General features: G+C 33.7%; 1 protein-coding gene across 1 annotated transcript in view; it reads left to right on the top strand.

Annotated features, from left to right (window-relative positions):
• The first annotated feature begins 354 nt into the window (after window positions 1-354).
• The window catches only part of LOC148954055 (6-phosphogluconate dehydrogenase, decarboxylating-like), a 66782-nt gene continuing 52351 nt past the window's right edge, over window positions 355-14785 (top strand). Inside the window, exon 1 of the mRNA XM_089085770.1 lies at window positions 355-477. Within this exon, the coding sequence (XP_088941896.1) occupies window positions 467-477 (11 nt within the window). The 5' untranslated portion in view covers window positions 355-466. The remainder of the gene's footprint in view (window positions 478-14785) is intronic.

The following is a 14785-nucleotide window of genomic DNA, read 5'->3' as shown; positions in this document are numbered from 1 at the left end:
TTCGTTGCCACGAACTGTTTGATTGTGGTATGCATGCAATAGCCCGATAGTATAAAGAACAATTTGCCTTTTTGGTTTTAAATATTTTTTGTTTTCAGTGAAGCACTTGTCAATTTTAGGACGGCATACGTGGAGGGTTTGCTATTTTTGTTCTTTCACAGAGCTCCTTTTGTTTTTGACCTATACTTATGTGTAGGTTATCTGATATACCGAATGTATTTCTTCCTCGTTTTACCCTTAACAGCGCTATAATAGGGTTACAATAGCATTCGCTATTTTTGGGCTACTTTGGGCTATTTTTGGGCTAGTGATTGCTCCTATCTGGGCTATACGTTATGCTAAAAACCAGGCAAGATTGCTACCGTCTCAAAACGTTCTAGCAGAAGAAATGATTGCAATTTTTGACTAGTTAGAGAACAACTATTTTTTGGGAATTTTGTGCCATACAAGAGTGAAACCTGCTACAATGTCTGAAAGGTATATAAGATGTTAACTTAAATGCCTAGAAAATGGGATTTATACTTTCTTGGAAAGTAGCCTAACTGACTTTGTTAAGTGAAGCCTTTAGAAATGAATAGACCTAGCCTATGACCCTGGAAGGTTTCTTTCAGTTTCATCCTGCTTAGGTTTCTGACTTATTGTTAAGTTGAACAAATTTTTTATAGATCATTTAAAGTTTATTGGCTTGCTAGGCTATTTTTTGTAAAAGATAATAGGCTAGCCTTGATTAATCTGAGCTATAGCCTAGGCCTTCAAAATGTACTTGCCTTCAAAAATATTTCAGTGCCTTTTTTTATGCTCTATCCAAATATAATAATTATTTTTTTTGGAAATGAATTTTAACCCCCACTCCTATAGGCTATATACCAATTCAGGGTATATATTTGCACATTAGGGGAGTAGGGATAAAGTTTAAACTTACCTCCCATTTACATCAGAAATAAAATTTACCAACACCCCCCCCCCCTAATGTCCAACAAAAAAATTGGTAAAATTCTACTTTAGTTACTTTTGGCTATCTTGGAAAGGAGTTGGGTTAGGAAAATGAAACTTTCAGGGATGGATGTACATGCTAAGGTTTGTCCCGGGAAGGTACTTTGAAGTACCTGCCTCACTCATCCCCCCTCTATATAATGGTAAATTACTGCACATTACTAGTTGTTTTTAACTCATATTTCATCCTATATTACTATCATAAATATAAATCACTGCTTACCTTACACAACTTCTGCTTTTAACCTTGTTCATTAAAATATATTCCAAAATCCTATTTAAATCCTAAGCCATTTAATTTTCAAACCATGCTGACTTTCTTTATGGTATATGAAACCCGGTTAGTTGTGATGTCACACTTGCCTTATCAGACACCCTTACCCTTAAGGGTAGCAGGCACATGCCAAACAACTCTGTTGATAAGACCATTTAAACTGTATTAATTAAGGAAAGGATTTCACAAGAGAGATCAGTAAAAATAACCTAATCCTTTTTAGAGGACAAATTATGTCATAGGAAGATGTTTAGGAAGCATTAACTAGATAGAGTGCTAAAAACATCAGAATCGACTTCAGAGGACACGTTATATCACGGGAAGAGGTTTTTAAAATCCCCCTTCCCCCAAACTCAAAATTTCCAAAATTTTACTTTAGAAGCTTTTAAATATTTCTAAAGCACTAATAGATAGAGCGCTACAAGTTTCAGAATTGACTTCAGAGGACACGTTATATCACGGGAAGAGGTTTTTAAAATCCCCCTTCACCCCTAAACTCAAAATTTTCCAAAATTTTATTTTTTTAAAATCTTTTTAAATATTTCTAAAGCACTAATAGATAGAGTGCTAAAAACATCAGAATCGACTTCAGAGGACACGTTATATCACGGGAAGAGGTTTTGAAAATCCCCCTTCCACCCAAACTCAAAAATTTCAACAATTCTAATAAAGATGCTGTAAAAAAATATCGAAAGCGCTAATAGATATAGTGCTAAAAACATCAGAATCGACTTCAGAGGACACGTTATATCAAGGGAAGAGGTTTTTGAAATCCTCCTTCCCCCCAAACTCAAAAATTTCCAAAATTTTACTTTAGAAGCTTTTTAAATATTTCTAAAGTACTAATAGATAGAGCGCTACAAGTTTCAGAATCGACTTCAGAGGACACGTTATATCACGGGAAGAGGGTTTTTAAAATCCCCCTTCCCCCCAAACTCAAAATTTCCAAAATTTTACTTTAGAAGCTTTTTAAATATTTCTAAAGCACTAATAGATAAGAGCGCTACAAGTTTCAGAATTGACTTCAGAGGACACGTTATATCACGGGAAGAGGCTTTTAAAACCCCCTTCTTCCCAAACTCAAAATTTTCTAAAATTCTACTTTAGGAGCTTTTTAAATATTTCTAAAGCGCTAAAACATAGAGTGCTACCGGGAAGAGGTTTTGAAAATCCTCCTTCCCCCCAAACTCAAAATTTTTCAAAATTCTACTTTAGAAGCGTTTTTTTAAAATATTTCTAAAGCGCTAAGACATAGAGCGCTAGAAATATCGGAATCGACTTCAGAGGAAAAATTATGTTATGGGAAGATGTTTTTGAAATCCCCTTCCCCCAAACTCAAAAATTTCCAAAATTTTACTTTCTAAGCTTTTTTCAATAGTTCTAAAGCGCTAAGACATAGAGTGCTAAAAACATCAGAATCGACTTCAGAGGACACGTTATATCACGGGAAAAGTTATTTAAAATCCCCTTTCCACCCAAACTCAAAATTTCCAAAAATTTACTTTAGAAGCTTTTAAAATATTTCTAAAGCACTAATAGATAGAGCGCTACAAGTTTCAGAATTGACTTCAGAGGACACGTTATATCACGGGAAGAGGTTTTAAAATCCCCTTCCCCCCTAACTCAAAATTTTCCAAAATTTTATTTTAAAAGCTTTTTAAATATTTCTAAAGCACTAATAGATAGAGTGCTAAAAACATCAGAATGGACGAGGATATTTACAACTGTTAAGAAGCGACTATTTCAAATGCAGGAAAAACCCATACTCAGTAGACCTATCTTTCCAATATATTCATAACCCAATTCACTGTTATCTTTGTTCAACTATTCCCGCCGTTTAACAATGAAACAATTAATTAAAGCCGCACTAGATATTACGAGTTACAGCTTCAGTCTGTAAATGACAATTACTGAGATATGTCTTGCAATTTTTGTGAAATAAATTTCTGTGGTGGTATCGTTCAATTTTATACTGTTGAGGCAGTCTTAGAGTTGTATTATAACCATGGCATGTTATTGAGAAGCAGGAATTGCGATATTTGTGGCCAGATTTGTGTAAAATATAGAAATTCGTTCCGTTGCCAGAAGTCTAGGCTTATACCTATCCGAGGTGGCCGTGAATATTCTCAGGTAAAGTGTAATTTTTCAAAATCGATCTATGACAAAACATGGATGGCTCGTTCACACCTTTCTGAGCTAGAAAATTTCCGTTTTTGATGATTTGGCTTCAAATACCGCCTCCAAGGGAGGATTTCATGATCAACAATGGGTAAGTGGGTCTGTTTAAATGAAGTACAACAAAATTGTTTTCAGCTTCAAAATTTTCTAAGGGGGATTTTCAAACCCTCGGCCCGTGATATAACGTGTCCTCTGAAGTCGAGTCTGATATTTTTAGCACTCTATCTATGAGTGCTTTATAAATATTTTAAAAGCTTCTAAATTAGCTTTTTTGAAAATTTTGAGTTGGGGGGGCAGGGGGATTTACAAACCCTCTTCCCGTGGAGTGCTTTGAAAATCCTCCTTGAAGGAGGATTTTAAAAACCTCTTCCTGTAGCAACATATGTTTTAGCGCTTTAGAAATATTTAAACAGCTCCTAAAGTAGAATTTTAGACAATTTTAGAGGGTGTGGCGACGGGGGGTTTTAAAAATCTCGTCCTATGAGAGAAAGTATCCTCTGTAGTCGAGTCTGATGTTTTTAGTACTCGATGTATTAGAGCATTATACATATTTAAAAAAGCTTATAAATTAGAATTTATGAAAATTTTGAGTGTGGGGTGAAGGGGGATTTTAAAAACCTCTTCCCGTGATATAACGTGTCCTCTGAAGTCGATTCTGAAACTTGTAGCGCTCTATCTATTAGAGCTTTAGAAATATTTAAAAAAGCTTCTAAAGTAGAATTTTTGAAAATTTTGAGTTTGGGGGGAAGGGGGATTTTAAAAACCTCTTCCCGTGATATAACGTGTCCTCTGAAGTCGATTCTGATGTTTTTAGCACTCTATGTCTTAGTGCTTTAGAAATATTTAAAAAGCTTCTAAAGAAGAATTTTTGAAAATTTTGAGTTTGGGAGGAAGGGGATTTTCAAAACCACTTCCCGTGATATAACGTGTCCTCTGAAGTCGATTCTGATGTTTTTAGCACTCTATCTATTAGTGCTTTAGAAATATTTAAAAAGCTTTTAAAATAAAATTTTGGAAAATTTTGAGTTAGGGGGAAGGGGGATTTTAAAACCCTCTTCCCGTGATATAACGTGTCCTCTGAAGTCAATTCTGAAACTTGTAGCGCTCTATCTATTAGTGATTTAGAAATATTTAAAAGCTTCTAAATTAAAATTTTGTAAATTTTGAGTTTGGGGGGAAGGGGGATTTTAAAAACCTCTTCCCGTGATATAACGTGTCCTCTGAAGTCGATTCTGATGTTTTTAGCACTTTATCTATTAATGCTTCCTAAACATCTTCCTATGACATAATTTGTCCTCTAAATAGGATTAGGTTATTTTTACTGTTCTCTCTTGTGAAATCCTTTCCCTAATTAATACAGTTTAAATGGTCTTATCAACAGAGTTGTTTGGCATGTCCCTGCTACCCTTAAGGGTAAGGGTGTCTGATAAGGCAAGTGTGACATCACAACTAACCGGGTTTCATATACCATAAAGAAAGTCAGCATGGTTTGAAAATTAAATGGCTTAGGATTTAAATAGGATTTTGGAATATATTTTAATGAACAAGGTTAAAAGCAGAAGTTGTGTAAGGTAAGCAGTGATTTATATTTATGATAGTAATATAGGATGAAATATGAGTTAAAAACAACTAGTAATGTGCAGTAATTTACCATTATATAGAGGGGGGATGAGTGGAGGTAGGTACTTCAAAGTACCTTCCCAGGACAAACCTTAGCATGTACATCCATCCCTGAAAGTTTCATTTTCCTAACCCAACTCCTTTCCAAGATAGCCAAAAGTAACTAAAGTAGAATTTTACCATAAATTTAACCAACAGACTAATCTGGTAGGCTGGTAGGCCTAGATAAAAAAAAAAACTTACCACATGGCATCTGCCTTAGCCTAGCCTAATACCATTTTTCCATTCATACACAAAATATAGAGTCTGTGGAGACTGTTCAAAAGCATTCCAAAAGACCAGGGATCCAGACAGTGATGCATGGAACAGTAGGCTATGTGTTCTGCTTCTTATTTCTGCAAAATGACCACAGGCAGATCCATGATTTTTCTTAGCAGGGGTGCACAATATTTTGCTCTGATGAATTTGCTAAGAAAGAAATATCAGCAATTTAAAGTGAACCTCAACAATTATATGTAGTAGGTTGGTAGTAGAAATTGTCATGATTTAATCTAAACTATGGTGAGGATTAGTTCTAATAAATTAGTTGAGGTTAAAACAATGTAAAAATATAGATACAAAAATAGTAAGCTATAAAAACCACCTCATCATAAAAAAATAAAAAGCTGTTTACCATTTACAGAAAAACTTGATATTTAGTATTTTTTATGTAATTTTTAGCCTTTGTACTTCTGACCACTATATTACTTTTGTACCTTTGTACTTCTGACCACTATATAGCTTTGTATTACCTTTAAAATTGGTCTTGAACCATGTTTTGAAATCATGCATTCTTTTGTGAATATTTGTATAGGTCAAACCATTCATTATGTTGCCTAATAACTATATATAATAACCTATAACTATATGACATTATTTAGTAATTATGATGGTAAAGAAGAGTAGGAAATTAGGATTAAAATACAATTGTATAGGCTATGCATAAAAGATTAAACATTAAATACTAGTTTGTTTAGGGGTGTAAAAAGAAACATTAAACAAAGAGACAAAAATACATACTAGAAATTTTAAACGAGGGTTTTAAGCATAGGCAATAAAACATTAACTAATCACTATTTCTTTCTAAAATAGTGTTTTAATAAACAATGTCAAATTTGGCAAAATCTCAAAAATCTACTGATAAAAATTTTGCTTTTCATAACAATATTGCATATATTTACACTTTTTAAAGTTCAGCATATTTTACTTAAATTTAAGAATTCAAAATTTTATAAGAAAAAGTCTATATTTTCTCTTTCTTCTCCTGCCATATCTATTTATTACAGGGTTGATGTCTTCCTTAATATTTCAGTGAACATTTATAATGGCTAGTCCTGTCAGTTTAGCACTCTTGGTTAGTATTTCCTCTTCTATTCATCCTAAAATATTCAAATAAAGACCAAAATTGTCAGAAAAATATGAACTCTAATATAGGTGCATGTAGGTATGCACTTTAAACTAAGTATATGATTTGAAATACTTTTCAAAAAAAATATTATGAGTTGGTTATTTTTGTATTTGACAGGTATAGATTAGTGATTTAAATTCTCAGGGTCTCAAGCTGTGGTAAATTTTTAATTAAAAATTTTGAAATTTTTAGATGCTCAATTCAAATGTTTAAATCTCAATATGTCTATTGAACATACAAATAAAAATTTGATATTTGGTTCAAATTTGGCATAAAATAAGAAAATTGTCTGGAAAAAACTTTGATTCATAGACAATTTATCATGGAAATATTATGGGATGGCATGCACCAAAATAAGTATAAAAATCCTCAGCTGTATATAGAAGTATATACAATTTATGGACAAATATGTGAAGTCCCTATACACACTAAATTTAAAAAAAACAAGTTATTAAACCAAAAGTAAGAAGCAACATTAAAACTTAACACAAACAGAAATTATTGCATATATGAGGGGGTCACCCTCTTTTCAACACCTTGCTCTTTATGTTAAAGTTTTTTTTAGAACTTTTAAAAGAGTTTATTATTCTAATTAAACAGCCTTTGTGATTTACAAGTCATTCTTAAATAACTGGAACAACAAATCAAACTTTAGCTTAAGAGTAAATTATTGAGGAGAGGGCAACCCCCCTCATATAAGTAATAATTTCTGTTTGTTTTAAGGTTTAATGTTGCTCCTTACTTTCAGTTGAAAAACTGTTGTTAGACAAATTTTTATTTAATAAATTTAGACAAATTTAATTTCTGATTGTTTTCTAAATAATGCTGGGAAATCCAGCTCCCACTCCATAGAAAAATCCCTTCCTCCACACAAAATTCCTCCATAGAAAGATACTCCCACATAACTCCTGCTCCCCTCTGCCAGAAAATCTCACCTAAAAAACATGTGTATACTTCCCAAAATCAATACAATATGCAAACAATAGGCAAAGTTTGTATCTTGCAGCCCCAGGGACTGTGGAGGGTCATGTCATTCTCAAAAATGTAGTTATATGATTTGTGACTGCTGAAAAAGATGGCCATCTCATAATTGATTTGGTGACTTTGGGGAAAAATTGAGTATGGGAGGGGGGCTAGCTGCCCTCCAGTATTTTTGGTAGCTTAAAAAGGGCACTAGAACTTTTGATTTTCAATCAAATCAGCCCTCTCCTAATCTTCTACAATCACCCCTGAATTAAAAAAAACACATCCATGATCTTTATTCCAGCAAAAAATGCAAAATTCCACATTTTTGTACATAGGAGCTTGAAAAACCTACAGTAGGATTTTCTGGTATGCTGAATCTGATGCTGTCGTTTTCATTAAGATCACTTGATCTTTTGGGGGTATTTCTCCCTTTTTCATAAATTGGGCAAATTTTCTCAGGCTCGTAACTTTTGAGGCATAACATTTGATGAATTTTACATACAGTATGTTTGAATAAGCATCAAAATTCAATTCTTTTGATATATCTATTATTATCAAGACTCTGTTTCTTAGAGTTTCGGTTACTATTGAGCCACATCGCTCCTTACTTACTGTTTGAAACATAACTATATTTTGTGACTAGTTGGCATTGAGAAGGTAAGAAATTCAGAAGTAATATTTTAGTTGCATTCCATTTCTGTGGTGAAATCAAGTGGTGAATTTCAACTTTTTTTCAGCATTTCATTTGTAAATATTTGAAAAAAAAATGATGCCATTCCACTGATTTGTACTTGGATTTCAGAGACCCATCTTCTTCTTCTATTTAACAGCAGGCGGGCTTTTCAGTAAAACTATTTAGCCCTTTTCCTTTTGCTTCACTCTGTGGGCTACAGAGTTACTGGCTTGATTGCCTCATATTTATTAGATATATTCAGATATCTTTCAGCAGATCTTTTGACTCTAGGAGTTCAAATATAAGATGATAGCTGTCGATTTCTATGCTCTGTGTGCAGGTATAGTTGGCTAGGCTCTTGGCTGATAGTGGGATTTTGTGGTGTTTGAAGTATTATAACAGTTTAGAAAGCAAGGTATGCTGTGCAGACGTCAGCATATTACATTCAAATAGGCAATGGTCAATTGTTTCATTATTCATATTACAATGCATGCAAAGAGGGGACAGGGGAATTGAACCACTTGAATTAGAAAGCTTATATGAGAATGCAATGAAATTTAGTCCATTTGTTCCAGAACAAATTCTATGATAAATTTTAGAAAGATACTTATTGGGAAATGGGGAAAGGATAGGATTAATCCTATTAAAATTAATATCTGATAGCCTCCATTGGTAAACATCTCTAATTGGGATTGGTCTCCCACTTGGCTGGTCAATATTTATAGCATTTTTTGCTATTTCATCAACCTGATGATTACCACTTATGCCAGAGTGGCTATGAATGTACTGAAAGCAAGTTTTTATTCCACTTGAAGCAAGATTATCAATAATACTGTGACAATGATAAGTGTCAATGTCCAACTTATATTGAGGAGCTGAGGCCAGCAACTCAAGGCTTGATAAAGAGTCGGAATAGATGATAATATTATTCAAATTTTCAATCAAAGATTGGTTTTGCTTAAGGTGTTCTAATGCCATGATTATGGCATTTAACTCAGCCGACATTATAGATAAATTATTAAATAATCTCTCGCCCATTGTAATTTTCAGGTGAGGAAGAAAAACACCACTTGCAACCTTCTCATTCATTTTTGACCCATCAACAAATATTTGGAAGTGATTTTTATAGGTAATTATATTAAGTTCTGCAAATTTTTTTGGACAAAAGCAATGGGGGTTAAATCTTTATTCTATTTTGAAAATTCAATATTTATTATGGTAAATGACCAAGTCCATGGAGGGTAGTGGGGGACAGTAGGTGCAATAGACTTTGCTGGTACAGGGAACTTCTTTTGAATATTGGCATACTCATCTGCAATACCTCTATACATAGCTGGATTTCTTAACCAATTATGTAATGTGTGTGAGCTATTTGATTCAATTTTTGTAAGATGTTTTATCAAGAGAAAGCTACGTCTCTCCCTTATTGTTGTTAATCCACTCTCCATAAGCAGAGACTTGGTGCTTGTGGGTTTCCTAAGACCAAATATGAGACGTATTATATCATTTTGTGTTGTTTCAATTTTTTGCATCTGGGTCTTTGCACAAGCACCATAGACAATGAGCCCATAGTCAATATGGGGTTTTATATGTGATTTAAAAAACTGGAATAAGTTTTTCTCCTTACAACCCCAGGGTATGGAAAGAAGTCTTTTTAGTATATTTGCTTTTCTATAGCATTTTTTGTAGTGTTTGAAATGTGGAGGTGGAAATTAAGTTTTTGGTCAAGCATGAGACCTAGGTAATTAATATAATTATCTTCTGTAATAGTTGTTTTATTTAGAGTTAGTTTTGCATTAACATGGTTTTGCTTCTGGTGAAATTGGATTATTTTTGACTTGGTGGGTGCAATGGGTAAATCTGAATGTTGCGAGAATTTTTCAAACTGGAAAAGTGACTTTTGCAGATTTGACTGAGCTATCTGAAAGGTGTTGCCAGATGACCATAGCACCGGATCATCAGCATATTGTAGATTCGTGTGGGGTAGGCTCATGTCTCAGATATATAGGGCAAATAGGCGGCAACTGAGGACTGCTCCCTGAGGTTGGCCTTTGGATATTGTCTTTTGGGGTGAAGAGGCTGAACCAACACAAACAATGAAACTTCGCACTTCTATGAAGGATTTAATAAAGGATACTAGCTTTGGAGGTACTCCAAGGTTTGCAAGTTTATTTAAAAGGATTTGGTGGTTCACATTGTCATATACTCCTTCAAAATCTAGGAAAGCTGCCACTAGGATATCATTTTTTGAGAAAGATTCATTTATTGCATGTGTTAGCAAAATGAAAGCATCGGTTGAGGAGTGGTATTTCCTGAATTCAGTTTGAGTGTGTGGGATCATGTTATTTTTCTCAACAAACCAGAGGAGTCTGTGATAAATCATTTTCTCCATTATTTTCCCCATCACAGGTGTAATCTATATGGGCCTATAAGACTCAGGGTTATCTTTTGGTTTATTTTTCTTTAGGATTGGTAGAAGGGACAAACATTTCCATATATTGGGGAACCTAGAATATGCCCAAGCGTGATTATAACAATTTAGCAGTTCTTGTTTGTATGAAGGTGTGAGATTCTTTATCCATGTAGGGTGTATATTGTCATAGCTGCTGCTAGTTTTGGACCTAATATGATGTATTGCATTATTCAATTCCTGGATTGAAAATGGATTAGTTATGTACTCGGATCCTGGGCGTGGTTAGTAACTAGGGTTCATAGAAATTGTGGACAGTTTGTTTTGATAATTTGATGTTAGCTTATTAACAAAAAGAGTTGCAAATAGGTTAGCCTTTTCAATAGCGTTGTCATAATGGGTATTATTATGTAAAAGCTCATACAGGAGTGGGTTGGGAGAAGTCTTTTTCGCACATATGTGGCTTATGACTTTATGTATAATTGGCTCATGCATTTCTCTGGAGAGATTATTTGCAAAATTATTCCAATATTTATATTTAGCATCTATTATTGCCCTTTTTAGATTAGATTCTGCTTGTAATTTTTTTAAATATGTAGTAGGTGTTGGGTTTTTATGAATTCTGTCCTAGCTGCCTTTTTTATCCTCCATTTATTTAGGCACTCATTTGTCCACCATGCTTTAGGAATTTGTTTAGGGAATGTTTTCTTAGGTGTTGTCCTGGGGATAGCATGATTAGCTGTATTTATTAGTAAAGATGTCAACGCTTCAGCATGTGTGTCAACTGTTGTGTTAGAAATGCATGAACTTTGGGTGAAACTTGTAATTTCATCATTTAGCTTATTTTGGAAAATAGACCAATTTGCTTTAGTGTTGATATATTTGGAGGTATGAGATGAAGTTTCAGCTGGTTCATTTAGGGGGCAAACTATAGCAATGTGGTTTGTACATAGACTATTAATTTTATTTATGTAATTTTTTTTCAAGAAATTTAATGACACAATTTGTAGGTCAATTGTGGAGAATTTGCAAATGTTGAGGTTAAAATAGGTATTCAGGTTTGGAGGTGTAGCAACAGCTAAATCATAATTGTTAGAAGTCATATGCTTATTAAATTTACCATCTTTATTTGCTGGTTTATTCCCCCACAAAAGACGTTGGGCATTGAAATCACCACAAATAATGATATTATTTAACATATTAGAATTATTTATATAATTAAAGAAATCCTTGGCATCTGTAGTTTGGCCATTAGGGTTATAAAAGCTTATTATGTAGGTTTTTAAATTATTCAGCCAAACACTTATACCAATTACATCAACATCATTTTCAAAATCTGGAAAATTGATGCCACAAAATTTTATATTATTATCAACTAATAAAGCTACCCCACCTCCTTTTCTCTCTGAAGATCTATCCTTTCTTAGGATAGTATATCCCAGAGACTTAATTTGTTGATTTTGGGTTAAATGAGTTTCCTGGAGGCAAGTAATATTAATGGAATTATTATTCATAAATGATATTAGTTCATTTAGCTTATTTTCTGTGAGTGATCTTACATTCCATTGGAGTATTGATAAATGTTGTGTTGTTGATTTATTCTTCATATGACTGCGTATCAATGTTCAGCTTTGTTAAAACTAAAGCAAGGTCTTTTTTTGCTTGAATGAGCATATCATCTGGGATGTAGATTTTTTCCAATTCTGCAATAATCTTTGTTTTCTGTAGTTGATGTATGTTCATGGCCTGAACTGCATTACAGTTTAGAATGAATAAGCATATATTTGGGGATTGCATTTTTGGTAGTGCATCCTGTTTGTTGGTTAAAAGATTGATTCCTGGTAGTGTTTCTTGTTTGTTTCTTCTAGGGAGGAAGGGCCAGGCTTGCCTCATCTCACTGGAAAACGAGACTTGTTGGCTTGGTGATTCCTTCTGATAGGAATTTGAGCTGGGGGGCTTAGAATATATTGTTTCGTATGGGGTGTTAGATGCATTTGGGACAGTTGACATAGGGGTTTTGGTTGGTTTCATTACAGGCTTTATTTGGTATTGCTGGGCAGCATTTGCTTCCATTGCTGCAAAGGGGTATGGGATGGCCTTCTCTGTTGATATTTGGAGTGTTAGAGCTCTTTTCTTGTATGCAGGGCATAATGATTTATTTGTAGATTCATGTGGGCCTTTGCACTTGATGCATGTAGGCTGAGTGTTGTTGCAAGTTGTCAGCTCTTTAGGATGGAAATATTTACACTCTTGGAGAATTTCATTGCATTTGTTTGTTGTGTGTCCCAGTTTGAAACACTTCTGACACTGAATAGGCTTAGGTTTGTATTCCTTGTGTGGTTTGATTTGCCCAAATAGGAATAATTTTTCTGGGATATCAATTTTATCCTTTAGTGTGAATAAGAAGGATCTACTAGTTTTTAGGCCAGTAGAGTTAGGTTTTCCAAGTTTGGTAACATCCTCAACTGGGATTGTGTTTCCAGCCCTATCTGAGATCCATTGAGAGAGGCTTTCTTTTAACTCCTGAGTAGATATCTCTGGGGGAACATTATAAACTACAATTTTTTTGGTGATTTTTTTGGGTTCCAATTAGATGCAATAATTGGGATATTCAGAAGGGATTTAAGGTTAATTATTGTATCTGCTGATTTCTGATCTTCTACAGCTATTAGCAGAGATCCATCACGATTAATGTTAAGGGAGAACATTGATTTTAGCAATTTGAAAATTGCAACTCTTATTGCAGTGATCATTTTTATTTCAAAGGGGTAGTGGGAGTAATTTTAAGGTAAATTCCTAAGTTTTTGGAGGGAGGATCTTGGGCAGGGAGAGGGGAAATGCTTTTAATTGGGGAGATTTTTTTCCTTTTTTTAGAGCTTCTAGAGAGGACCTCTTGAAACCCATTATCATCATTTATGGTTGCATTAGGACCTACAGTTATCATTGTGCTATTCTCCGAATTGGTGCTTTCATTATAAATTTAATATACTTTACTTGACCAGTAAGTATGGGTATCTTTCACTATGTACTTTGTTTTGGTATCTGGGGGTCCGTTTTTTTTTGGAGGACTTCTAAACATTGCCTATTGGAAAAAGCATTAAACACAAATATAAAACTAAAAACAAGAAGGGAAAATAGATGATATCAAACCGTCTGCACTATACTATGCGGAGGATAAATACCACAGTATAGCCATGAGGATGACTTGAGCAGGATAGGTTTGGTACAACTGCTGATTAGAAGCGATAATAATCACAAGAAAATATATTTTGATTTTCTTATATGGTTGCTGTTGTGTTGTCATATACCCATCTATACCAGCTAGATGAAAATCTTCTTCTTCTATTTAACAGCAGGTAGGCTTATCAGTAATACTATTTAGCCCTTTTCCTTTTGCTTCACTCTGTGGGCTATAGAGCTACTGGCTTGATTGCCTCATATTTATTAGATATTTTCAGATATGAAAAAAATGAAACACATAATTATATGCTTTTTTTATAAACAATTTTCTGAAAATCTATTTTACTTAAATGATTACTCCGACCTTTGAAAGAGTATTTCGAATCATATACTTAGTTTTAAGTGCATACTTATACGAACCTTTATTGAAGTTCAGATATTCCTAAAGAGTTCAGCCTTTATTCTAATGTTTTAAGATGAACAGAGGCAGTGATATGTTATCTAATGCCAAGCTTTAATTAGATGAAAATAGTCAGTAAAGTGACTACCATTTCCTCACCAAAATCCAAAATGTAAAATAATAATATCTTCACACTTCTCATGCATTTACTTTCTATTATACACCCCTCCCCCCCCCCACAAAAAAAAACAGTGTTGTAAAAACCACCCTGCTTCTCATAAAAAGCTAACCCAAATTTTATCACGGCCAAAAAAAAGTAATGGTATCAATTTATTTGCCTCTGTGCAACTGCAAGACTTAAAAACAAATCTTTGACAGTAAAAAGAAGTTTAAATATCATGTTTTTCAGCCCTGTTGTGACAGGACAATCCTGAAATATTATTTTTACAGCCCAAAGAAAATATGATTTTAAGTTTCTCCTTCTTTTTAATACAAAATGAAGATTTTCACCTCCTAGTTGACTTTTATGGTAACACAGACATATTCTCATGATAAATCTAAATTTAATCAAATACTTTTAGGTGGCACGTGTCATCAGTAAAATATAACAGACCACACAAAGTAACTGAAACTTTGTTTTGAAC

This window comes from Artemia sp. Qi Xiang Cuo, chromosome 3 (genome assembly GCF_049724085.1).
Source record: "Artemia sp. Qi Xiang Cuo chromosome 3, ASM4972408v1, whole genome shotgun sequence".
NCBI lineage: Eukaryota > Metazoa > Arthropoda > Branchiopoda > Anostraca > Artemiidae > Artemia > Artemia sp. Qi Xiang Cuo.
The sequence above is the reverse complement of the archived record's forward strand: the minus strand, read 5'-3'. Positions and strand labels throughout refer to the sequence as shown.